At 41.4% G+C, this 23,001-nt stretch overlaps 5 protein-coding genes across 10 annotated transcripts; 4 read left to right on the top strand and 1 right to left on the bottom strand.

The window, feature by feature from the left end:
- Positions 1-240: 240 nt before the first annotated feature.
- Positions 241-9,840, bottom strand: cep152 (centrosomal protein 152). Of its 5 annotated transcripts, none has more exons than XM_077710724.1 (28): positions 9,309-9,840; positions 8,674-8,771; positions 7,301-7,413; positions 7,159-7,219; positions 6,771-7,073; positions 6,552-6,675; positions 6,307-6,447; positions 5,952-6,091; positions 5,602-5,802; positions 5,138-5,249; positions 4,968-5,059; positions 4,734-4,897; positions 4,445-4,628; positions 4,207-4,287; positions 4,020-4,126; positions 3,779-3,907; positions 3,615-3,705; positions 3,346-3,519; positions 3,019-3,270; positions 2,809-2,940; positions 2,124-2,726; positions 1,929-2,004; positions 1,614-1,775; positions 1,495-1,552; positions 1,341-1,411; positions 1,087-1,243; positions 867-970; positions 241-804 (listed from the first exon to the last, which is right to left on the bottom strand). In XM_077710724.1, the coding sequence occupies exons 1-28, from the start codon at positions 9,328-9,330 to the stop codon at positions 287-289; spliced, it is 4,470 nt and encodes a 1,489-aa protein (XP_077566850.1). In that variant the 5' UTR covers positions 9,331-9,840; the 3' UTR covers positions 241-286. The 5 variants fall into 5 exon arrangements, with proteins under 5 accessions (XP_077566850.1, XP_077566853.1, XP_077566852.1 ...); XM_077710727.1 differs by having other exon boundaries at positions 1,614-1,772; XM_077710726.1 differs by having other exon boundaries at positions 3,346-3,516.
- Positions 9,646-12,929, top strand: galk2 (galactokinase 2). Its single transcript, XM_077710730.1, has 10 exons — positions 9,646-10,198; positions 10,274-10,362; positions 10,630-10,753; positions 10,833-10,926; positions 11,014-11,160; positions 11,249-11,347; positions 11,454-11,606; positions 11,740-11,950; positions 12,018-12,219; positions 12,653-12,929. The coding sequence occupies exons 1-10, from the start codon at positions 10,149-10,151 to the stop codon at positions 12,858-12,860; spliced, it is 1,377 nt and encodes a 458-aa protein (XP_077566856.1). The 5' UTR covers positions 9,646-10,148; the 3' UTR covers positions 12,861-12,929.
- A 693-nt stretch (positions 12,930-13,622) lies between these two features.
- On the top strand, positions 13,623-14,517 carry nop10 (NOP10 ribonucleoprotein homolog (yeast)). Its single transcript, XM_077710335.1, has 2 exons — positions 13,623-13,805; positions 14,015-14,517. Exons 1-2 carry the CDS (start codon positions 13,752-13,754, stop codon positions 14,153-14,155), a joined length of 195 nt encoding a protein of 64 aa, XP_077566461.1. The 5' UTR covers positions 13,623-13,751; the 3' UTR covers positions 14,156-14,517.
- A 232-nt stretch (positions 14,518-14,749) lies between these two features.
- Positions 14,750-18,067, top strand: sqor (sulfide quinone oxidoreductase). Its single transcript, XM_077709672.1, has 10 exons — positions 14,750-14,868; positions 15,108-15,291; positions 15,416-15,586; positions 15,731-15,784; positions 16,043-16,237; positions 16,315-16,524; positions 16,639-16,822; positions 17,079-17,146; positions 17,262-17,440; positions 17,532-18,067. Exons 2-10 carry the CDS (start codon positions 15,109-15,111, stop codon positions 17,587-17,589), a joined length of 1,302 nt encoding a protein of 433 aa, XP_077565798.1. The 5' UTR covers positions 14,750-14,868; position 15,108; the 3' UTR covers positions 17,590-18,067.
- A 265-nt stretch (positions 18,068-18,332) lies between these two features.
- Positions 18,333-22,978, top strand: LOC144186290 (CTD small phosphatase-like protein 2-A). 2 transcript variants are annotated; one of them, XM_077710539.1, is made up of 13 exons: positions 18,333-18,560; positions 19,717-19,922; positions 19,996-20,134; positions 20,203-20,349; positions 20,559-20,786; positions 20,874-20,970; positions 21,049-21,160; positions 21,251-21,337; positions 21,419-21,481; positions 21,547-21,626; positions 21,698-21,824; positions 21,905-22,000; positions 22,082-22,978. In XM_077710539.1, the coding sequence occupies exons 2-13, from the start codon at positions 19,743-19,745 to the stop codon at positions 22,145-22,147; spliced, it is 1,422 nt and encodes a 473-aa protein (XP_077566665.1). In that variant the 5' UTR covers positions 18,333-18,560; positions 19,717-19,742; the 3' UTR covers positions 22,148-22,978. The 2 variants fall into 2 exon arrangements, with proteins under 2 accessions (XP_077566665.1, XP_077566666.1); XM_077710540.1 differs by lacking the exon at positions 18,333-18,560 and adding an exon at positions 18,614-18,769.
- Positions 22,979-23,001: the final 23 nt, after the last annotated feature.

Raw genomic sequence — 23,001 nt, 5'->3', positions numbered from 1 at the left:
ATATATATGAAAATGGCAATTAGCCATTCATCATGACTTTATAAAAATAAAAAAAAAATGTTGAAATTGGGCGAATTGTAATGAATTGAAAAAAAAATGATATTTTTTTCTGTTTTGCTTGATAAATGTCATGACCTCACAGCTTCAATCTCTAAATAGTAAATACTAATATATTGAAAATCAGTCAAATTCTTGGTATGGCACTCTTTTTAGTGTAAAATTGATAATTTATTAAAAAATGGATTTAAAAAATTGCACAACAGAAATACAAAACAATCTTGGACAATCACGAACACGTTGCCTGATAGAAGGGGCTGTCAAAGCCGCTGTCTTGCTGTTTCAACTCCAACAACGCCATGCCACGGTGGTCTCCCTCTTTGTGTGGCTGCGCTTTGGGGGCCAACGTTTCCTTTGGCGTCTTAGTCTCTTGAGCCGAATCATTATAAACAGTTAACTCATACGTGTTTGGGCAGAGACCACCAAAGTCGGTGGCGGAGACGTAGAAGGGCTTCACCGATTCCACTTTCCTTCCCAAAGAGGACGCTCGGGGGAGTTGCAAGATTTCCGAGTCGCTGCTGGTCAGGCTCCAATCGGCCCATTTATCGTCTCGGACGGGAAGCTCCTCCTTCCTCGTGAGTGTGGTGGCCACTTTTTGAGGATAGATTTGCGCCTCGGCTGAAGTTTTAGTCCGCTCCAGTGTCGGTTTGCCATCTACCGTCACGACGTCAAGCGCTTGAGTCCTCAAACAATTGGTGTCGTGACTCGTCAAAGAAGGGCCGGTGGTAGAGGCAACACTCTTGGGAGCTTTTAATACAAGAGAGATGTTAAATTCTGAAGCTTTTTTTTCACTTTTTTAAAATACTCACTTGGTAAAGCGTCATTCTGTCCACTTTGATTTTTCATGGGTGTTTCCAGTACTCTAGCCATAGTTGCTAGTTTGCTGGCAGCATTCATGATTATTTTTTCCGCCCTACATAAGATAAAGAAACCAGGAGGATTCATTTTAGTGTTTTTGTGTAAAAATATAACGACAAAAAACAACACTAAAAGGAAATTCAATTCCAAAAAGATAGTTTTTTTGATTACCCCGTGGTTTTTCCACCCTCTTCTAGCAATTCCTGAAGGCACGCCAAGTAAAAGTGCCTCATTTGACGAGCCGTGTTCTGCTTCTCTCTTTGAACCTCGGTCCAGATGAATTCAGCTGCTCGGTCGATGCTTTCTTGGAGGTAACGTCGTACATTTTCTGCAAAAGGGAGGTCACACTTGTTCGTTTATTGCTTTTTTCTATTAAAGCTAAGGGCAAAAAATGTTAGAAAGACGAAAAAGTTCAGCAGTCCAACCTCTGATTTTGGAAACGGTCTTCATGTAATCCTGGTGCATCTTTTCTAGGTCCCTTTGAAGGTTTAGAGCTCTGAAAATGACAACAACAAAAAAATCAAACCACGCACTATTTGGTCAACAAATAAGATTTCGTAGAATGGTCGCTACGCAAACCTTTCTTGGATTTGCAGTAGATGTTCCTCCTTGGCCTGTAATCTGCCCTCATGCTCGTCTGGAGAAAGAAATGTATCAACGAGCAACAAATATCAAGAAATACTGCAATTGAAATGTACCTTTCAAGTTCTGCACGGTCTTCTTGTGTTCCAGGACGCTGCGTTGGAGGTGGCGGCAAGCTTTCTCTAAACGTTTCTGCAATTTCTGGTTATTCATCTGCAGTTTACTGGCGATATCCACGCACTCCTTTTTGCTGCAAGCTTGGCCTCCCACCTGAGCTACTAAATCAAAACAGGTCCCAAGATCATTAAGCATCATTTATGGATAAAGGACTGGATTACAACATGCAATCTTTGGAAAAAATACTTGTATAATAGTCCTAAAAATTCTGTAACAATTTCGATGCAGCAAAAAAGCAACAAGGGAGGTCTTACTTTGCATCTCCTGGATTTCTCTTTCATGCCGCTGTTGAGTTTCTCGTAACACGCAGCTCAATTGAGCCTGACTTATCTGTGGGGAAGGAAAAGAAAATTGTCGTTACTTCACATATTCATATATATATAAAAGTCATTTTTGGAGCAACTCAGGGTCGTCTACTGCCGTCAATGAGTTAACAGAGACAAACTTACTTTCTTCCAGTCCTTCTTGGCCTGGGACACGGCTCGGTCAGCAATGTCAACGCAGCAACTTTGAATCAAGTGCGTCACGGCTCCTTCTGACATTCGGTCCCCGTCGCCGTCGACGGTCCCGGGATTCCCGAGAAGCAGCGTCTTGACCTCGGCCAGTCCGGCCTGAAGTTCGGCCAGGAAATCTTCCCTCATCTGTCGTCTCTGGGATTGTTCCCTCTCGGCTTGCTGACGTTTCCACTCGTCCTCTCTGGCCGCCATCGTCTGCCGAAGATCGGCCTCCATTTGCTGGCGCAGATGCGTCTTCTGGACGTCAGCAGCGTCTCGGGCCGCCAGTAAATCTGCCTGGAGCTTCTCGCGCTGCTCCTGCAGTTTGCTTTGGTACAATTCCTCGCCGCGAGTTTGTAGAGCTGAGATTTCTTTCTGTTTGTCTCTCCTCCAGGCGGCTCGAGCGCCGGCGATTTCCGCTTTCAACAGAGCATCTTGCTCCCTCTTTAACTGCTCCAGTTGACTTCGGAGTGTCACCAATTTGGTTTGGAGTTCCTCCACCGTCGCGCAGTTTTGACCCCGTCCATCTTCTTCTACTCTTGTCAGAGGTTGGCGTACCTGACACATTTTCCAAAAGAAAAAAAAGCCAGGAGAGTCATTTTAAAATGGTGTAAAAGTCAAACCAAAACGTTCCCTATACCTTTCCTTCCACAGATAGTTTTTGTAGCTCCTCCCATTTCTCCCTTTCTCTTCGGAGAGAGGCTTGATATTCCGGTAATGAAGTCATATCTTCAATCCAACGATCGTAGGCCCTGGTCACTGCATCTTCAACCTGTCCAGTGCATATTTTAGTTTAGCAAGTATCATTGTAGTATTCACGAATGATAGTCCCGTGCTATAGCAATCAGACCTTATCACTCAAGTCCTCCAGATGTTTCTCCTGAGTCTCCTTCAGAACTTCTTTTCTGGCTTCTTCTACAGCTCGCTGTTGAAGTTTTGCAGCTTCCATTTGCAGCTGCATTCTCTGAGTACTGAGCCTGGCGTTCAAATCCTCAGCGGTGATAGTCATAAGGTCCAAATTTGTCTCATTGGTTTGACTGGTGCCCTCAGAGGTCTCCTGGTGTATTTCCTGCCTGGCTTCTTTTGGTTTCAGAGACCATGTCTGCATAGAATCACAATTAAGTTAAATTAATGTCTGCTAGCTCCTAATCGGGCTCTAAAAAATGTCCAGCCATACTTGATGGTGCTCCTCCTGCCAAGCAGCCTTGGCCGAGGCCACACGTCGCTGGATCTCATCTTCCTTTTCCTTAGACCAGAGATATTTGAGCTGCGTTACAGAGGCTTGATGTTGCGCCTCAAGTTCAGTCCTTAGTTTCTCCAAATCGTCATTGCTCTCTTCTCGTTTTTTCTGCTAATTAGGTATAGTAGTAGATATATTAAAAACCATTCCGTGAAGTTGAAGGGAGGAAATATTTTTGATTTTGAAAGCTATCAGATAAAATATACCTTATTCTCCAACATGTCCTTCTCCTTGCACATTAATATGTAATGCTCCTGCACGTCCGAAATCTCAGATTTGGCCTCGGACAGCTGAATACTGGGCAGAAAAAAAGAAAAGTTGTGTGATCTATACAGTTTTTAAACATTAAGTGGACACAATTGGCACCTACCTTAGCTGTTGGATGTGTTGCTCGTATCGTGCTGTCAGATGTTCAACCTGAGTGTTGTGATTCAACAGGAGTTCGCTCTTGACTTGGTTCACCACGTCGGCCATCTGCTGCTGATTCATCTGCTTCGATCTCCACGGGAAAGAAACACCATGAACTCATTCACTGACAATATGGATTCACATCCAACAAGTCCATATGAATTGGACAACTATCAACTTGAAGTTTGCCGTTTGTCTCTTACATCTTAGCCGTCTCCTGCATGTGCCTCATCTTGAAACAGATCTGATCGTAATTAGATTGCAGGTCCTCCTCTGTCTGCTGCCTCTCTTGTAGTTCCCTTTTCAGCCTCTAGGGTTGAAACAACAGCATTTGTGAATAACCTGGTAATTTTGATTGAAAAACAAAATGATCCAAAATTGGCAACTGACCTCCACTTCATCTTGCGAGAGTCGTGTTTTTTCCTGTAGTTTTGCTAATTCATTTTGGTCTGGATGTTTGTTCAGGTTGGACTGTAAAAAATGAAGGGGTAATACCATTTAATTCAATCCGTCGGGGAAATAATATTTTTAATACTAGATTGAAAATGTTTTAAAAAGTAACACCATGGTGGTGTTGCTTGGTTTGAAATCATTCATTTCAGTGCCAAAGTCTCATCCATAAACTGACCTGGGCTTGATCCAATTTGGTCTCCAGCTCCTTTACTCGAGCCTGACTCCTTTGCAGTTGCTCCTGCAGTTTATTGACTTTCTGCCGCTTGGCCGTTAAACACATCAGGCAGCGTTGCATCTCTTCTCGGAGCAGAGCATCATCCTTTGGCAAATTGGAGTTTGGCAGGTTGGCCAAAGCCTTCCTGATCATGCAGAAGAAGAAGAGAAATATTGTGTCCTCAATTCAATTTAGGCTTGAATGTGAGAGAATAAGAGCTTATGATGAAAATGGCTGTCTGGGAAAGTACCTGTGAAGAGAACCATTTTTCAAAGTGGTTTTCTTAAGGCCCAAATCCAAACAAGATTCAGTAAGTTGGTTCTCGCAGTCACCGTTTACTTCCAATGGAATACCACTGTGATTCAAAGCGGATTCGTATCGCGAAATCTCCTCTTTCAGCTGATCAAAATCCTCCTTCATGGTAGAATAAAAATCTTTGAAACTGTTGAACGGTAATTTTAAAAGAGACAAGTATATCACAAACCTTTAAGATTTTGTTCATATTTTCATGGTTTTCCTTGGCTTTTTGAACCTGACTCAGTTGTATCTGGAGTTTATGAGTTTCCTGCGCAGAATCTAGAGGAGTAACATTAAAAAAAAATGGAGTAAAGGACTTGATCTGTTCAATTGGATGACAACTGGGCTTTGGCTTACTACTCTGCAGCAGCTTGTAGTATTGCTGACTCTCTTGCAGACGCTGATATGCTTCTTCTCTTTGTCGCTCCAGCTTATTCACCTGCTCCTCGTACCTCTTATTGCAGTCCACCTGAAAATATGTTGCGACACGAGGAGCAGATACGGGTTTGATTGCTACGATTGCCATAGCTTGACCACCAGAGTGCGGTCTAAGATAATATTCCTTTGATTGATACCAAATTACAGTATTTAAAAAAGGGAAAAAGTGACATTTTACTGAAATAAATAAATGACTTTTGAAATACGTGTTAGGAAAAAATACGGTCAAATTTGTGACAACCAGCATTGTTATCTTTTACTAAACTGTATTTAAGCAATCAGGCAAGAGATTAAAATATTCACATTCATATTCACAACAGGTATTTTTTTTTAAATTGATAAAGACGGTCTGATCAGGCCAGAAAAAAAAAAAAAACCCAAACCTGCACATCCAAAGCCTGAGATTTTGCATCAAGCTGCTGCTGTAAGACCAACAAGGCGGCTTCGTGCTGCTGCCTGATGACGGTAATGTCTCTATCGTGCTGCTCGCGTGGTTTGGACAGCGTTTGAGAATGGCGTAACTCCGATATCTGTTGCCTCAAACTGTCTTCAACAGCCTTAGACACATTCAGCTCCTCTGTTTTCTAAAATCATATTAAAAAATGGATATTTGAACAGCCTAAAAAATGTCAAGACATTTAACATGAAAGAAAAACAGAGCTAGCACTGTCAATGGCGCCGAAACATGAACATTTATTGCCAGCCTTTCCAATCGAAATTGATTTGACGTTACCTGTCGGTCGCACTCTTTGAGGGTCTGAATTATTTGCTCATCCGCCTTGACTTTATTTTCCATATTGATCTCACGTGTTTTGGCTTCATCAAGGAGTCTACTCAAATCCTTAATGTTTGTGTCAGAGCTGGCTTTCTCCTCTGTGTAGAAATAAATCAAGACTTAATTGGAGGGGAGTGTCCAAGTTAGGTATTACATAGAAGACGTGAAAACAAAGTATTTTAGGCCATACAATACATTATTATATTCCAAAATGTGGTATCCACATAGGTCAGGTCAGACAGATATTGATGAGTTAAAATGATCAAAAAGAGTAACTTGTCCTATAAAATGTTTAAGAGAAAGGTAAATATACTTTTGATAATTTCAAACTGGTGCTCAAGGTATCTGATATTGCGTTTGGAATCCTCCAGTTTTTGCTCCAAGTCCACAATTTTATTTTGACGAGCCCGGTTTAATGTCCGCTGTTGGGCGAGTTCTTCCATCTCAGCGGTTTCTAAAAGACAACAGAAAGATACACCAGTCACTCAAACAAATAACCGTGCGGAAGAAGGAACCGATTAAATGGCTTGGGACTCTCGGCCTTTGCATCCCACTTACGTTGGGTTGAGTCGAGGAACTCTCTTTGCAACTGATCGTACGGATAATCTTCCTGCGCTGGCCGCGAGCTCAATTTCTTACGCGGAGAAACTGGATTGTTCCCGTGTCGCTCCACGGCTCCAGACTTCAAGTTCAACGGAATCAAACAGGTGACAGTTTAGGTCTCGATTGTGTCTGTTATTACATCACAGCGGAAACACAGTTATTTTTCATCCTTACATGAAAATGCACTCTTGGATTTTTCTGGTTTCCATTGTCGTATCCATTAGCAAGCCCTTCTTCTTCTTCATAGTTAAGGAAGTTTTGAGGGCCTGGAGCTTGATCACTGTACTCTGTATATTTTTCAGAGCCCATGCTGGTGCGTGTATAGTCTTCTTGGGTGAATAGTTTATCTGGTGACTGCTGATTGCATATTTGAGCCCAGAGTTGAGTTTGAGCATGCCGTTGATGACCATTAATCTGACCTCCTCCATTCTGCTGAGCAAAACCACGAGGTAGTTGAACGTAGTCTTCTTCATAATTCTTTGAAGAGACATTATGAGTAGTTATTTTCACTTTGAGTAAAAAAAATAAAACTATAGATAGTAAGCGACAAAGAAATACATGCCTGGTCTTTAGACGCTGGCCTGGGATGGTCTGATCCCTGCTGATTCGTTTTGGACTGGGGGCTGTGAAGACAATGACGATATAAAAAGGAAAAAATAAGCAAAAATCAAGATTGCGGGGGGGGGGGGGGGGGATGCTAGTACCTGGTTGTAACATTTTTATGGCCGAATGGTGAAGATTCCTGCTCTGTGTAAGAAGATTCTCGGCTATCCACCAGCAAGTCATCATCTGGCAGCTCGGCAATGAGTTGTCTCAGCTAAAAAAAATGAAATTTATAATTTTATTTTAAAAAAAACATGGTAAAAACGGATAACTCCACTCTATTTGAGCAAATTCATTCATTTTCCGTATCGCTTATCCTCACAAAAATTGATCAATATAAGAACTGAAAATGCAAGAAAGTATCTATCCAATCATTTAACTAGAATTAAATTAACTAAAATAAAATGTAATTGGAAAAATATGACAACAAGGGGAAGAAACTCAGGCTGCGTTAGATGACTGGAATAAAAATTAAAAAACACAGCTGGACTTACTTGGCGTAAGGACCGTTGAATGGTCTTCAAATCCTCCAACGTGCCCTCAACCAAAGGACCCATAACATTGCATTTAAAGAATTAGCAAAAGAACCTATGTTCACTCCAAGAGCTAATTCCAGTTCATATCCTCCCTACCGGTTCCACCAGGATAGATTAGTGCATGCACGTAGTCGACTCCCAACTGCACTGACGTCTTTTACTCCAAAAGAACCCAATTGTTTGAACAACACATATAGCAAGGCTAAATAGAGCAGAAACATTCCACTTACTGGCGGTAAACATTTCCCACTTGACCAGCTAGTCTATAAAACATTGCTGAAGATTGCAAATGGTAGATAATTAATAGAATTCCAAACTCCATTTAGTCTTATTGTTGCAGAACAGGGAAATATAATTAGTCACTCTCACTCTTAAGCACAAAAGCATTGTGAGAACAACAAGTAATAGTGAAAAAGTAGGTTAACCGCATGGTGTCTGCTATTCGGTGACACACCAGGAAGAAGCCAATGGGACCAATAGCAACAAAAGCTCAAGAGTGTGAGTCATAAAAACAATGCTGAATACCAGTAGAAACTGGGACTCGAGCTCTACATCAAACAGTTTGCAAACAAGAACATGTCTGATGCTCAAAATTACATTTACGGAATGATGAAATGTATGTTTGCGATGGAGCAAATATGAGGAAACATTGAAATCTTAAAATGAGACAGGCTTAAAGTGTTTTTTTTCCCATTGGGAGTCTCACAGTGGGGGTCCTGGTTTCAAATCTAGGTCGGTCTATCTGTGTGGAGTTTGCACGTTCTCTCCGGGCCTGTGTGGGTCTTCTTCGGGTACTCCGTTTTCCTCCCACATTCCAAAGACATGCATGATAGGACACTTTAAATTGCCCTTAGGTAGGAGTGTGAGCGTGAAACATTGTTTGTGGATAAAGCAGTTCAGAAAATGAGATGAGAAGAAATAGAATCATTTTGTAGTACCTCTTGCTCTCGTTCAATGTCGTTTTGGTCGTGTAGTTCGTAGTCCTCCTGAATTTGTAATGCACCAACATCAAAATCTAAAGACATGGTCGCAGACGCTGGATAGAGAGACATCCACATTATGATTATTAAACCAGTACCTTGGTATTTGTTATATTGTTTCTCAAATCAATAGCCCAGTAACAATATTGCAGTGGTCATACTTTTCCAGATTCTGATATTTGATCAAGACAAAAAAAAATGTAGACAAGGATAGAAGAAAGTTATTCCCACTGATCCAACGGTAAACAAGGTCACGTGGGTTTATCTGGACTTTATGAAATTGTGTCACTTTGCCGTTGGAAACCGCAACATATAAAATAATGAGACATATACGATAGGAGCAAATCACCATATCCCAATATTATTACTTAGGCCCCAAGTCGTTGCGTTTTTCCGTCTTCTTCAAACTAGTTGTGTGTGTATAAATAAAATACAGTCAAATGTATTTTTAAGAAAACTTTCTCATTTGATTTAGGCAATGATGCTATTGTGCTACCAAAATGAAAAAAAAAACATGAAGAAGCCTAAAGTGAAAGCAACAAGTTGTTTAAAAGTGGTAACAGTGAAGTAAAAATTAAAATTAAAATTCTTACCTTTAGACACAGCACGGGTCATGTTTGTAGGTGGATCCCTTACAAAAAAGACCTTAGAAGTCCTTAATGTTACACAGAGTGATGATTGTAGAACGGCCAAGCGAGCGAAAAAGTCACGTTTTGATTAATTTAGAATCACATAACGAGATCTACAATACGGACGAAGCGTGTTTTCCAAGTTTTGTCCTATTTTGACGTGGTTAATAACTGCATAGCAGCCCCGTTATCATTTAATCCAGTAAAATATAAAAGCTACATGTGGCTAGCATCCTTGCTTATTCGCCCATATTCAGTGTTACCGTGTCGACTGGCCCACTTTGAAAAGTCGCGCGCACAGTTTGCGCCAACGCGACCCCCTTTGAAATCTCTTTTTTATGCGCGTTACTGCACCGAACTATAATGGCGCAACATTTTTAATTAGTTGAATACCCAAGTCCCTGAAAGAATATATTTATAAAACTTCTAGCTTTTTATTTTGTTCTCTAAATTGAAACCAAACATACTTCGGAGCTGACTCCCCCACCCTATGGGAAAGTCCAATTAGCATTGTGGGTAGTGTAGTTCAGTTTTAAGTACAAAACGCTCTTTGGAGGCACGTCCCTCACTACGATTGGTTTGTAGGGTTTCCGCGTTGTCGCACTATTATGCTGTTCCAGAGTCAGTTTTTCTCAGCTAAGTTGAATGCTTATGTCTATCGACGACGTGTAAGAACTGACTCTGATTCAGATTTACTTTCATCCGGTATCCGTTGAGCGTCACCTGATCACGGCTTGAATGCCAGACAGTACTTTGAGTTCAGCTCGACTATTAATTTGTAGTAGTTTTGTCATCTAAATAAAAATGGCCATTAATCCTCCAAAATTAAAAATTCCGCTCGTTGATAATGAAAGGTGAGTACAGAGGGGCTAAACGGCGAAGGAAAGATTGAACTCTGTATGTTTACTTATCTTTATTTTATTCTGTAGGCTGCAAAACTTGAAAAATGAATTTGAAAGACATTATGGAGAATCCCCGAACTTTTATGCTTGTGCACCCGGAAGAGTCAATCTAATAGGTAACTGGATGTGACTCTATTGCATTCATTCATTTTCTGGAACACTTATCCTTACAAGGTTCGCGGGGGTGCTGGAGGCAATCTTAGCTAACTCCGTGCACCCTGATCCGGGGGCTGGCCAATCGCAGTAACTCTATTGCATAATGTAAATAATGTGTCAAGTGTAATTGGTTATGTATCAATATGCAGTATACTTTTCCCCAACACGTCTATGTTTCCTGGTTCCCATTTGGTGATGTTGTTTTTCCGTATTCTTATTTATGGCAGGAGAGCACATTGATTACTGCGGCTTCTCCGTGCTGCCAATGGCTATTGAGCAGAATATTTTCGCTGCAGTCTCAGTGAATAATTCAGGGACAATCCAACTAGCTAATATGAATCCTCGCTACAAGTAAGTCCTTAAAATCTTCAGTATGTTTAAAAAGTCTTCTATAACATGTGTAATATTACTATCTATTTTCATCCTGTAGCAAAGTCACTCTGTCCTGTTCAGAAGAAATAGTCATTGACCGAACTAACCCTAAGTGGTATTACTATTTCTTGTGTGGAGTTAAAGGCATTCAGGTAGGCCATGAATATTGATCGCAATGTCTAGTATACCAAACGTAGGGTAAATATTTCATAGCTGAGGTGGGCACTTTGTGTTAACAGGAGACATTTGGGATCACCCGTTTATCAGGAATGTCTTGCGTCATCGACGGCAACGTTCCGCCCAGCTCCGGCCTGTCCAGTTCTAGTGCCCTCGTTTGTTGCGCTGGTCTCGTAACCACAGAGGCCAATCAGAAGTCCCTCTCCAGAGTAATACGAAAAAACAGACATCCTAAAACTCTGTGATGATCAGGGTAACTGCTACACAAAATATTCCTCCTGTTATTCTGTTTTTTAGGTAGCTCTTGCAGAGATATGTGCAAAATGTGAGCAATACATTGGAACAGAGGGAGGAGGGATGGACCAGTCCATCTCATTTCTGGCAGAGAAGGGAACCGTATGTGTTGGGTTTTTTTTCCAAAACCATCATTAAATGCATAAGAATTTCACTATATCCAGTATTTGGAATGTTTTATATGTATGTGTGACGTGTCTTCTGACAGGCAAAACTGATCGAGTTTGAGCCTTTAAGGGCGATTGATGTCCAACTTCCAGCTGGTGCTGTTTTTGTGATTTCCAACTGCTGTTTGGAGATGAACAAAGCGGCATCTTCTCACTACAACGTCCGTGTGGTGGAATGTCGGATCGCCACAAAGGTGAGACAGTGTCATTATTTATGATTTACCATATTTTACCGACTATAAGTCGCACTATTTTTCATTGTTCTTAAGTGCGCCTTGTATTTTTTTTAAATGGCCTGAAAGAGCATCTTCTTAAATGTTTGCACAGATGCTGGGCCAAGCAAAAGGGTTGAACCATAAGAGCTTGCTAAAGTTGGCGCAGTTGCAGAAGGAGTTGAATACATCTTTGGAGGAAATGCTGCTTCTTGTGGATGAGGTTCTCCATCCCGAGCCGTACAGCCGAGAGGAGATCTGCAAGGCTCTCGGCATCACCTCCCAGCAATTCTCCACAGAGATTCTCAGTGAAAATACTCAGCACGGTAAGTGCGTAAGCGGCGGCGTATCTGGTGATGGGACGTAACTATCAAGACGTTTGGTCTGTCGCAGTAACTCATTTCAAGCTGCACCAGCGAGCCAAGCACGTATACGGCGAGGCTTCCCGTGTGCTGCGCTTTAAGAACGTTTGTGACTGTAAGCCTGTGGAGTCCATCCAGCAACTAGGTGACCTGATGAACCAGAGCCATGCAAGTTGCAGAGATTTGTACGAGTGCAGCTGCCCTGAACTGGACCAACTGGTGGATATTTGTCTGTAAGTATGTATCTCGTGTTAAGCCCTATCAGGCATACCCTGAAGTCTGTCAAAGACAACAATTACACTGACTAATACATTCATCAAGTAAATGATTACTGCACCTAAGCGATCGATCATGTTGCAACTCGCTTAGAGCATCATGAAGTGATGCTATAAAGGTGTCTTGAACTTAATAAGTCACTTGTCAGGCTTCTCTTGCACCTGTTTTTAGTGTTTTCATCCAGCAGTTAGGTGATAAACTTGACAATGATATACAATATAACTTCATATCGTACAGCACTATTATCTATGTACGGTATATATAGTATACTATGCTGGTTTTGTTGGGGGTGTATAGGTATGTGTGTTACATGATTGAAAATTGTGCCCGATTATACACTTTAGATTTAGTTTAAAGTGTTGTTTCTTTTTTCTTTCCTTGTGCTGACAGGAAATCAGGGGCCGTGGGTTCTCGCTTGACAGGCGCAGGCTGGGGGGGCTGTGCTGTGTCCATGGTTCCTGGTGACAAAGTTCAGTCCTTCTTGCAAGCTGTGAGGGAAGCTTACTACCTCCCTGATCCTCGTAGAGCTGCGATGGAAAAACAAAGTTTGTTTGTTACGAAGCCAGGAGGAGGAGCTGCAATTTATGTTGAAGGCTGAAAAGTATTTTTAGAGCTGTAAAATAATAATAAAAAAATAAACCGGACCAAAGAGGCATTGAAACACTAATGGCAAAAACTAAAAATTTCATATTGCAATTCCATACTCGTTTTCTTATTGGTAAATTTATCCTACTCATAATGCATGAAAATATTATCGAGTGATCATTTTACAAAACGTGTAGGCTTGATTTTGGTTTGTTTTGGGGGGAAATCAAAGTCATTTTTATGCACTTAAATTTGGAGAAAAAAATTGGATTAAGGGAATTTTTGTTGAAGTAAAATTGTGTTGGGGTTGAACATGGGGAATACTTTTACATCTTAAACTGCTTTTGTAAAATTATGATTTTCAGTGGATTAGATCGGTGAGCTCAGTTACAAAAGAAAGAAAAGTAAATCTGGAAAGAAACGTTTTTTTTAGAATAAAGCAACATTTTGCAAAAAATGTGCCTCGTTTTCATTATTTTCAGCAAGGTGCAATTTATGTTTTAGAATTTAGGCGAGATATTATATAGAAATATGTTCTCAAGGCAGAGTATATTATAATTATATGTTATTATCAAATACAAATGTGTTTCTGGTTATAAACTCGTCCAAGTCTGCGTGAAAAAAAACATAATTAGATATTTAATATCACGTTATATGTTTTTACAAGTGATACACATCATGATGTAAAGCAACTTTAAATAACGGCGAGATTTTGGGGGGCAGTACATTGTACGTATACTATTGGTTTCATGACAGAGATTCCTGCTTAAAAACTTAGTTTCCCAGAATACTTAGCGTTGACCGGATATACTCTTTTCCACTCCTGTAAAACGTGGTACAGATTGCTGAAGGGGTCCTAACATTGCATTTTTCCCGTGCATTTTTGTCTTTTCTGACTGTCAACATGTTCTTGCAATATTACGACGACGAGAATGGTAACAGAGTCTACACTATGAAGGTAACGCCGTGAAAGTCGCCACTTTTAAGCAACTTCTTTGCCGAACTATGCTAGCGCCATTGCTAACCACTCCACAGCTTCCCCACTATCGGTGTTTATTTAGCCATAGTATCCACCATTCTCCATTTATGTATTGGCTACACTAATAACTTTTTGTGAGTATTTGTTTTTTTGCTAAATCTCTTTTTTCCACTCTGTTAATTGAACAGAAATTATCACCGGACGGGCAGCCCACCAGCTCAGCCCATCCAGCTCGGTTCTCACCAGATGACCAGTTCTCGAGACACCGGGTGACCCTGAAGAAACGCTTCGGACTGCTGCCTACCCAACAGCCTAGACCTGTTCTGTAAATGGGATTCCACAAAAGAAATGGAGAGAAAGAAAATATTACATCCTATTGGAAATCGGCTACCATTGACGGCAATAGACGTCCAATCCATGTTGCCTAAGAGGGCTCATTTACAAATCCCTTCCAAGTCAAAAGTATGCGGTTGTAATTTTGTATTTCATTCTGCTTTGAAAAATGTTTTTTTATATATGTTTTGGTATAGTGAGGAAGCATTTGGTTACATAAACAACCAGTTAGCCATGTCACGACTTGTTTGCCCTTGTGTTCAAACTTGCTCCTAAATAGCTTTCATATTTCCCTTGAGGAAACAATTGTAACTCGGGCTGGGTGTCATATTGGTCTGAATAAAATGCTTCAATGTAAGTTTTGAAAGAAACATCCTTTCATTCTGTGTGCTTTCTCAATCAAATGCAAATCTAAGAGAACATGTTAAAGTTTTTTTAACACTTTCACAAATTCTCAAAATCATGCATTATATCAGCAATCTTTTTTTTATTGCAATGTTAAAATTGGTAGCAGTTGCACGTGACATGTACTGGCACCCGAATCGTCTTATCTGATTGGACAGTATATTTTGGGGGGGCGTGACCCTGCTGCTTGTCAATCAGTGTTGAAAGTTGAATTCGGGAGAGACTTCGTCTTCTGTAGCGACAAGATAGGACTTAAATACAACTTTCCTCGAACTGATCGCAGCAAAACAAGTTATCCAGTAACGTAAGTTCGAGTCAAGTATTTTAGGCTGGTCTCAACGTGTGAAAATGTAACCAAGCTACTGCTTCTCAATGTTATCTGTCAAGAACGAGGGGACTTGAACACGGCAGATTAGTTTGAGATGGCGTTGACTTTGGAGATAGTACAGCAAAAAAAGTTGTGTGTTGTGTTTGAGTACTAAAGACAATCTGTAAATAGCATTATTATTATTATTATTATTATTATTATATTTTAATCTGCAGAATGGCAGCCTTGTGTCGCAATGTGGGAATTTGCGCCTCTCATCTGAACACAAGCAGTCGTTCCTCTGCCAAACAGCATTACAAAATATTGGTGCTCGGAGGGGGAACTGGAGGAATTTCTATGAGTGCTCGCATGAAACGAATGCTGGGAGCTGAGAATGTGGCTGTAATGGAACCCAATGAGGCAAGCACATCTCTAACTGATTATTTTTTTATATACTGACGACTATAGACGTCCAAACCATTTGGGTTAGGGTTAGGGCAAATGACTGCAAAACACATCCGATCCATGCAATTCAACTTTTCAGATGCATTACTATCAGCCCTTATGGACTCTGGCCGGCGCTGGTGCTAAAACTATTGCTTCCTCGGGAAGGCCCACGTCAAGTGTTATGCCATCAGGTGTCAAACTCATTAGATCTAAAGTGCAGGAGATAAACCCGGACACAAACACCGTGCGCAGCGACGATGGGACCCAGGTATGTTATCTTAACCCCACGTGACCTAATAGTATTATTTAATCATCACACCATTTTGGGTGGAAAATGTGATCAGAGCAATAAAGTAGTCGAACAATTTGGGATATGTCGTTGTAATATTTAATGATTTGGTCCTCATTACAGATCTCCTATGAGTATCTGATTGTGGCTCTTGGATTGCAGCTGCATTTTGAGAAGGTGAGTATGTGATTTAGTATTTATTCATTTTTTCAGCAATAATGTGGTCCGATTTAATTTCCCTATAAATGTACGAGGACCTCGTATTGTGACATAAACACAACAAATTTAACCGGGGGCCGATGTGATGCTAGCCGCAACTATGCTTCAATTCGGCGCCCTTTGTTAGTGATGAGATGAATCCCAGCTGCTCACAAAAAATATTGGTCGACTCAATTATTTGCAAAATTATACGTCACCTTGACACCTGTGCTCTAGATCAAAGGTCTTCCTGAAGGATTCGAACATCCGAAGATTGGCTCCAACTATTCTGTGGAAACAGTGGATAAAACTTGGACGGCCCTACAGAATTTTAAAGAAGGCAATGCTGTGTTCTCCTTCCCAAACACGCCAATTAAATGTGCCGGGGCTCCACAAAAGATAATGTACCTCACAGATGCCTTCCTCCGAAAGGTACAGTAGTATTAGAAATTTGCACCTGATTCATACAATCCGTTTGCTTACTTATTCTTTTTTTGATGTTACAAAAGACAGGAAAGAGGGAGAAAGCTAATATTATTTACAACACATCACTTCCCGTGCTGTTCGGGGTGAAGAAATATGCCGACTCACTTTGGAAGATTGTGAAGCAACGAGATCTCAAAGTCAACTTAAGGCAGAATCTGATTGAAGTACGAGCAGACAAGCAAGAAGCCGTGTTTGAAAATCTTGACAAACCAGGCGAGACCACAGTCTTTAAGGTAACTGTGCACAAATGAAGGGCAAATCAATTGGAAGTGGGAAAGGGAGGGAAATGGCCAGGAAATTCTTATACTCCAGTGATGTGATTAATAACATTATTTCCATTTTAACAGTACGAAATGCTTCATGTAACGCCACCCATGGGACCCAACTGCGTTATTAAAAACAGTCCATTGGCTGACAATTCCGGCTGGTTGGACGTCGATAAAGGCAGCCTTCAACATAAAAGATACCCCAATGTGTTTGGGATTGGAGACTGCACAAACTTGCCAACTTCAAAAACGGCTGCGGCTGTTGGTAAGTCAAATTTGACTCTGAAGTCAACCAATGTTTATCAATCATATGAAAAGTTGCAGTGAAGCTTGAGCTTTGAATAAAGCAATAGTAATTGGGGCTATATTTGAGTGAAAAGTATGCGTTAATAGTAATGTCTTCATTAAGTGTTCTAAACTCTGGATTTATTTGTTTTGGTAAATATTTGCTCATTTTAATCTGTACAATGTTTTATTGTGAATTTCCGCACAGAAGATAACTCTAATTTGTTTCATTTTAGCCGCACAATCTGCTGTTCTGAACAGAACCATCAAAAAGATATTGAAAAATGAGAAACCAGATAAAACGGTAGTTACTTTGTTTCTTTGCATTGACAATATTTGAGTGTACCTGGACTTTGTAAAATCAAATTCCAAGTAATTATTCCATCTTTACACCCTTTATAACGGTCTATCTCCTGCAGTACGATGGCTATACGTCATGTCCATTGGTTACGAGCTACAACACGGTCGTTCTGGCAGAGTTTGACTATGATGGCCAACCATTGGAGACATTCCCCATCGACCAAGGCAAGGAACGGAGACTCATGTATCACATGAAGGCTGATCTTATGCCTCAGCTCTACTGGCATGGACTCCTTAAGTATGCATATTCTTAAGTACGACATACCGGTTGCTTTTCAAGATGCACCAATTTGATTCTTTTCCCTTTTTTATTTTTGTGTCCTATTCAGAGGCCTATGGGGTGGACCAGAACCATACAGAAAACTCATGCATTTAGGAATGAAATGATTGCTCAATATCAGTGTATATTTGGAAAAGATGCTTTTTTTGGGACAACTTTCGCCACCAATAACAGTAAATGAGTTACCAAACATGGAGTAATTTTCAGCCACGACCAGATAATTAAACAAGTTTTTACATAACACACCAACTACCGTACTTTTAGGACAATAAGTTGCATCTGAGTTCAAGTTGCAATAGCCAATGAATACACAATGAAGAGGGGAAAAAATGATATAATCGTATGTGAGTAGTAACAACAGTAAGTACGTCAGGAGTGGAGAAAAACACTGACCACTATATTGCCATATCAGCATGCTATCTTTTTTTCTTCTTTCAAAATTGTTCGACATTGTTGTCAAATGTTAAATAACTTTGAAACAGCTTTGGTATTTGCAAATACCTATGTAGTAATTTAGTTTGTATTAACAGTAAATTAATTTGTATAGTATTGATAATTATAAAAATAAATGATTATGTATTACAATTGTCAATTTCATTTTTATTAACATTATATTGATTTATAAATGTATAAATATACCTTTTACAATAATGATTCATAATTGCAATATGTATGCACACGTATTGTTATAATAGCTAAATATATAATAGGTAATTTATTCAATGATTAATCACAAATAGTCTAAAAGTGTATAATAATCATCACCGAAAAAGTATTATTCTAGTACTACTTGTTATTCCGTCCATATCACTTCCTGCATGCATTCGGCGATGTCGCGCGGGCGCGCGCGCATGTCGCATTTGTCGCGCGCGCTCCCGTATGTTTGTGATGAGGAGGAGGCGGGAAATGGCGTCCGCAGACATGGCCGACCTGTGACAACTCGCCAGCGACAGACGCGACCGGGCGAACAGCGAGCAGCGGGCCACCGCTCCGATCTCTGGCCGGCGCCGTCGCGGCTTCCACGGCTGCCAAGCCCAAAACGCTGCGGGACGTTTCTGAGACGCTTCCGCCATTTTATGTGAGTCAAAAGGACAACGGCGTCAACATGTGTTGCTTCCTCTGCGTAGCTTGGCAGCTAGCTAGCCGAAGGGGGCGTAGTCTAAATGGACGAAAATAGTCTCCCTAGTCAACAAAACCGAGCCGGACCGCCGCTCTGCGAAATGTCGCCGTTTCGACGGCCGATTTAAGCGCCGGCATGTCCATCGTGTCACCTTCTTTTACTTCAAGGTTTGTTAGCTTGTGAGCTAACCGTGGCTAAATGTTAGCGGCTGTCAGTGTTAACCGAATTGATGAATAGCCGGGACAGCAAGCCTACATCCAGTACTATACACAGACACTGCGTTTTAGAGTAAGAAAACTCGGCCAAGCTGTGTAAAAAGCACATTTAGGAGCCGATCGGCCCCTAAAGTGTAGTTTGTTGTGGAGACGGTCACGAGTGATCAACAGGAGGGATTGTTGACATCGGATGAGTCGAATTTGTGAAGGGAACCCTCACACGTTGTTTACACGACTGGTGGTGGTGCACGTGATTGTTGTTTACGTTAGAAAAAAACGAAACACCCTAGTAAACAATTGCTATTTTATTTATTATTAATGAAATATGCTCTTCTAAAAGGTGCACCATCGCACTGAAATTCCACATGCAGCAAAAAATGTTTTGCTATCCTTATTTTGATTTCGAGACGGCAATGGCATCACTTTTTTTCCTGTTTAAACTAGTAGGAAATTCTAAATGCATGTAACACTTATTTTCCTTTCAAAAGTCATGGCATTAGGTAAGGCCTGATACATAGTTTTTTTTTACTGCCATTCTAATTTTAAAATGGTTTTTAGAGCAATAAAATTCATGCAAAAGAATAATGCAGTCAGTGATTTGGCTTTAATACTTTTACCAGTTACATTATATTTTGCATTATTTTCACTGGTCAAAAAGTCTTTGCATGGGTGTCGGCAAAACATATCTTAGAAAAATTGGATTGCAAGTCTAAAAAATCAGCATCAGGAAATCTCTACTGGAAACCCCTCAGTTAACGTTCTCTTGAGTGTATTTTTTTAGCTTACTTTTAAAGCACCGTTAAATTGTTTGCATAAGCTAGTGAATGGTTTTTCATTTTATATGTCCAATTTTGTCACCGTCACTTGTTAAGTGTTACTATTTGACAAACGTCTTTCAGATTCTTCTATGTGATGCCGGAGCACAATGCGGCTGAGAGCGCGTAAAGCTCCTCGGCAGCCCGCCTTTGGCCGTCGAGGCCCCGCCCACAAGAAGAAACGCCGTGCGGTGGGGCCCCCCCGGCCGAAAGCTCAAGGCAGAATGCAGAAGACCGACAGGGGCCTCTTGTCCACCATCAAGAAGTTCATCCGGGGGGATCCCGTCAAGGTAGCCCCGCCCCCATGTTCCCACCAGCCGGCAAAGTCAAAATTCACTGTACGCCCGTTTCAATACTCGGCAGGTGGAGCCGTATCTCCCGGCCAGGAGAAGTCGCATCGTTTGCGGCACCAAAAGTGATCTCATCGCTTCGGCGCCGCCGCAAACACGAGGCCTCGCCAACAGAAGCGTATCGAGAGTTTGCAAGAAAAGCCCAGTTAAAGGCACGACATCATTCCTGCTTCCTTCGAGCGCCTGGTCACCCGATGGGCTTTTCTTTTTCTTTTTTTAGAGCCGGTGACATGCGACGGCAAGCCCACCAAAACCAACGCAAAACTGGAGGTTTCGATGGAGACGCCGAGCGGTCCACCACACAGCACGCTGCTGGGGACCATCCTCTCTCCCGTCTTCAACTTTTTCTCACCAGCAACCAAAACTGGTAATTCAACAGTGGGCTCATATCAAACTGATTTATTTATTTTCGTTTTCCACTAAAAACCCAATATACATCATTTGGATTGTTCTCTAGACCAAAAAAAGTACTTTTCAGTCTCCAGATAATGAATGGACTATCAAAATAGTGGTTTCCAATACTTTACAAGTCGCAAGCAGGTCCCTAAACGGCCTGCGGCGTTCCCTCCATTACAGCCACGCCCGGTTCTGACTCTCCCGGCCAAGCGGTGGAGGCGGAGGAGATCATGAAGCAGCTGGACATGGAGCCGGCTGAGAAAATGCCTAGCAGCGCGCTGACCTCCCCCCAGGGCATCGGCGCTTGTCGCACCGCCCCACCGTTGCCAGCCAGGCTGCACACCGGCGCCGAATCCGCCGTAGAGGGCGGCGAGATAGTGGCCGAGAGCGAGGCGCCCCCCCTAACTGGTGGGTGCACGTCGTTCAAAGTGTGGTTGAGCGTACCACGTTTTTTTTCTTCCCGGCCTGGCTCTAATCCCACTCCGCCTTCAACAGCTCCTCCCAGTTGTTTGCCAGAGGGCAGCTACCCGCACACGTTAGCCTCCGCCGCCACAGAGCCATCGTACGAGGAAGAATGGGAGGTCTTCGACCCGTGAGTATAAAATCAAGGGCATCTTAAGTTCTTCCTTCCTATTGACGGCCATAACAACTTGCTTTTGATTTTTTTCAGGTACTTCTTCATCAAGCACGTGCCACCATTGACAGAAGAGCAGCGGACGCGCAAACCGGCGCTGCCGTTAAAAACACGCAGCACGCACGAGTTTTCGCTGGTCCTCGACTTGGTGAGCGAGCAGCCGTTTTGGATTAGAAAAAAACTATGGATTTGTTGGTTTCTGTATGAACGCATCAGGTTTTTTTGGGGTTGTTTTTAGGACGAAACTTTAGTTCACTGCAGTTTGAACGAGCTGGAAGACGCGGCGCTGACGTTCCCTGTCCTTTTTCAAGATGTCATTTACCAAGTAGGAACTTCCCCTTGTCAGTTTTGGACTCCTTTTTGCTCATTCCTGTCACGGTTATCAGATGAAATTTTGTCTCGGCAGGTGTACGTGCGATTACGGCCATTTTTCCGAGAGTTCCTCGAGCGCATGTCGCAAATGTATGAGGTAAGTTTGGAGACGTCGGTTCAAGCCGCACCGAGCGTTGTTGACACCTAATGTCGGCTTTTTAGATTATCCTCTTCACGGCGTCAAAGAAAGTGTACGCTGACAAGTTGCTCAACATCCTCGATCCTAAAAAGCAACTGGTCAGGTCAGTGTTACTCACCCTATAAATGGCTAAATATCACTATAAAGTTTTTTTTTTTTTCCCCCCGTCGTTAGGCACCGTCTGTTTCGTGAGCACTGCGTGTGCGTCCAAGGAAATTATATTAAAGACCTCAACATTTTGGGACGGGATCTTTCCAAGACGATAATAATCGACAACTCACCGCAAGCTTTTGCTTATCAGGTAGTAACAAGCGCATCTTTATATGAAGCTAACACCCAAACGACATTCAAATGTCTATTTTTCACTGTTTCCTTACTAAGCTGTCCAACGGGATCCCAATCGAGAGCTGGTTTGTCGACCGAAATGACAACGAACTTCTCAAGCTAGTTCCTTTCCTGGAGAAGCTGGTGGAACTGGTAAGAGTCGACTCCCCCAAAATCCCCACTTTGTAGCTTTGGCCCTGCGTGACTTATATTTCTTTTTGCTTGGTGTCTCAGAACGACGACGTCCGACCGCACATTCGAGAGCGCTTTCGATTGCACGACCTCTTGCCTTCAGACTGAGAAGCGGGTGGAAAAAAAAAAGATGGATGTCACAGATAACTCCGCTTTGACGTCCGTTTTTCTACGGGGTAAAAAAAAATGCAAGAGAGCCACATGGATGTTTTTATGCAGAGACTAATGTGAGTGATAAGGTCACTTCATTTAAAAGTGTTTTGTCCGCCATTTTGGATGTTGACGGAACTGAATGTGTTTGTGTTGGATTCTCCTAAAACGGCCAGTTAAACGTGTATTATACCATTTTCCTGTAAATACATGTACAGATTGTTTTTTTTTTTAATGTTGAAATTTTAGGATAAATATTTTAACTTTTGTTTTTATTTTTTAAAGAAAAAAATATTAGTGTTTTGGTTGCAGTGTGCCTGGTTTACTTAAGTGATGCTTTACTCCATTACATGCAGCTGTCTTTATAAAAGGTGCAGTTTACATATATACATGGAAAAAACTGTTCTAAAACAACATTTTAAGGTTATGTAACGTAAAATATAGGCATAGATTTGAACTGAATACAAAGCCATAATGGCCAAGCCCTCATTTTTGAGATTTGTATTCGCCACCATTATCGTCCATGTTAAAAAATAATAAGCTTTTGACATCCAGCCCTTTTGTATGATTGTTTTTATTATTATTATTATTATGAATAGAGGTGTGTTGAAGCCTCAATTTGAGGGGGGGGGGGGTTAATTGACACCAGCCATTGCTTTGGATTCCTGTTTGTGGAATATTTCAAATGTTAGTGTTCTAAACAAGGCTTATTGATGCTTGAATGATCAATCATATTGTATTCAGTGTTATTCAATGGTTTTCCATGAAAATAAATATCTTTTTATATGACTTGTGCGAGTGAAGAGTAACAA

This window comes from Stigmatopora nigra, chromosome 2, assembly GCF_051989575.1.
Source record: "Stigmatopora nigra isolate UIUO_SnigA chromosome 2, RoL_Snig_1.1, whole genome shotgun sequence".
NCBI classification, from domain to species: Eukaryota; Metazoa; Chordata; class Actinopteri; order Syngnathiformes; family Syngnathidae; genus Stigmatopora; species Stigmatopora nigra.
The sequence above is the reverse complement of the archived record's forward strand: the minus strand, read 5'-3'. Positions and strand labels throughout refer to the sequence as shown.

What these genes read in the sequence shown, in the direction of transcription:
- cep152 (XM_077710724.1), bottom strand. Translation starts at nt 9,330, where the DNA reads ATGACCCGTGCTGTGTCTAAAG. An exon ending in ATGCAGGAGACGGCTAAGAT is followed by an intron (nt 3,908 to 4,019) that starts GTAAGAGACAAA and finishes TTTCCCGTGGAG; the next exon opens with ATCGAAGCAGATGAATCAGC. An exon ending in GACCGTTTCCAAAATCAGAG is followed by an intron (nt 1,244 to 1,340) that starts GTTGGACTGCTG and finishes TCCCTTTTGCAG; the next exon opens with AAAATGTACGACGTTACCTC.
- galk2 (XM_077710730.1), top strand. Translation starts at nt 10,149, where the DNA reads ATGGCCATTAATCCTCCAAAATTAAAAATTCCGCTCGTTGATAATGAA. An exon ending in TTCTGGCAGAGAAGGGAACC is followed by an intron (nt 11,348 to 11,453) that starts GTATGTGTTGGG and finishes GTCTTCTGACAG; the next exon opens with GCAAAACTGATCGAGTTTGA. An exon ending in CAGTGAAAATACTCAGCACG is followed by an intron (nt 11,951 to 12,017) that starts GTAAGTGCGTAA and finishes GGTCTGTCGCAG; the next exon opens with TAACTCATTTCAAGCTGCAC.
- nop10 (XM_077710335.1), top strand. Translation starts at nt 13,752, where the DNA reads ATGTTCTTGCAATATTACGACGACGAGAATGGTAACAGAGTCTACACT. An exon ending in ACAGAGTCTACACTATGAAG is followed by an intron (nt 13,806 to 14,014) that starts GTAACGCCGTGA and finishes TTAATTGAACAG; the next exon opens with AAATTATCACCGGACGGGCA.
- sqor (XM_077709672.1), top strand. Translation starts at nt 15,109, where the DNA reads ATGGCAGCCTTGTGTCGCAATGTGGGAATTTGCGCCTCTCATCTGAAC. An exon ending in CTGTAATGGAACCCAATGAG is followed by an intron (nt 15,292 to 15,415) that starts GCAAGCACATCT and finishes TCAACTTTTCAG; the next exon opens with ATGCATTACTATCAGCCCTT. An exon ending in GCAGCGACGATGGGACCCAG is followed by an intron (nt 15,587 to 15,730) that starts GTATGTTATCTT and finishes TCCTCATTACAG; the next exon opens with ATCTCCTATGAGTATCTGAT.
- LOC144186290 (XM_077710539.1), top strand. Translation starts at nt 19,743, where the DNA reads ATGCGGCTGAGAGCGCGTAAAGCTCCTCGGCAGCCCGCCTTTGGCCGT. An exon ending in TTCAAGATGTCATTTACCAA is followed by an intron (nt 21,338 to 21,418) that starts GTAGGAACTTCC and finishes TTGTCTCGGCAG; the next exon opens with GTGTACGTGCGATTACGGCC. An exon ending in CCTAAAAAGCAACTGGTCAG is followed by an intron (nt 21,627 to 21,697) that starts GTCAGTGTTACT and finishes CCCCGTCGTTAG; the next exon opens with GCACCGTCTGTTTCGTGAGC.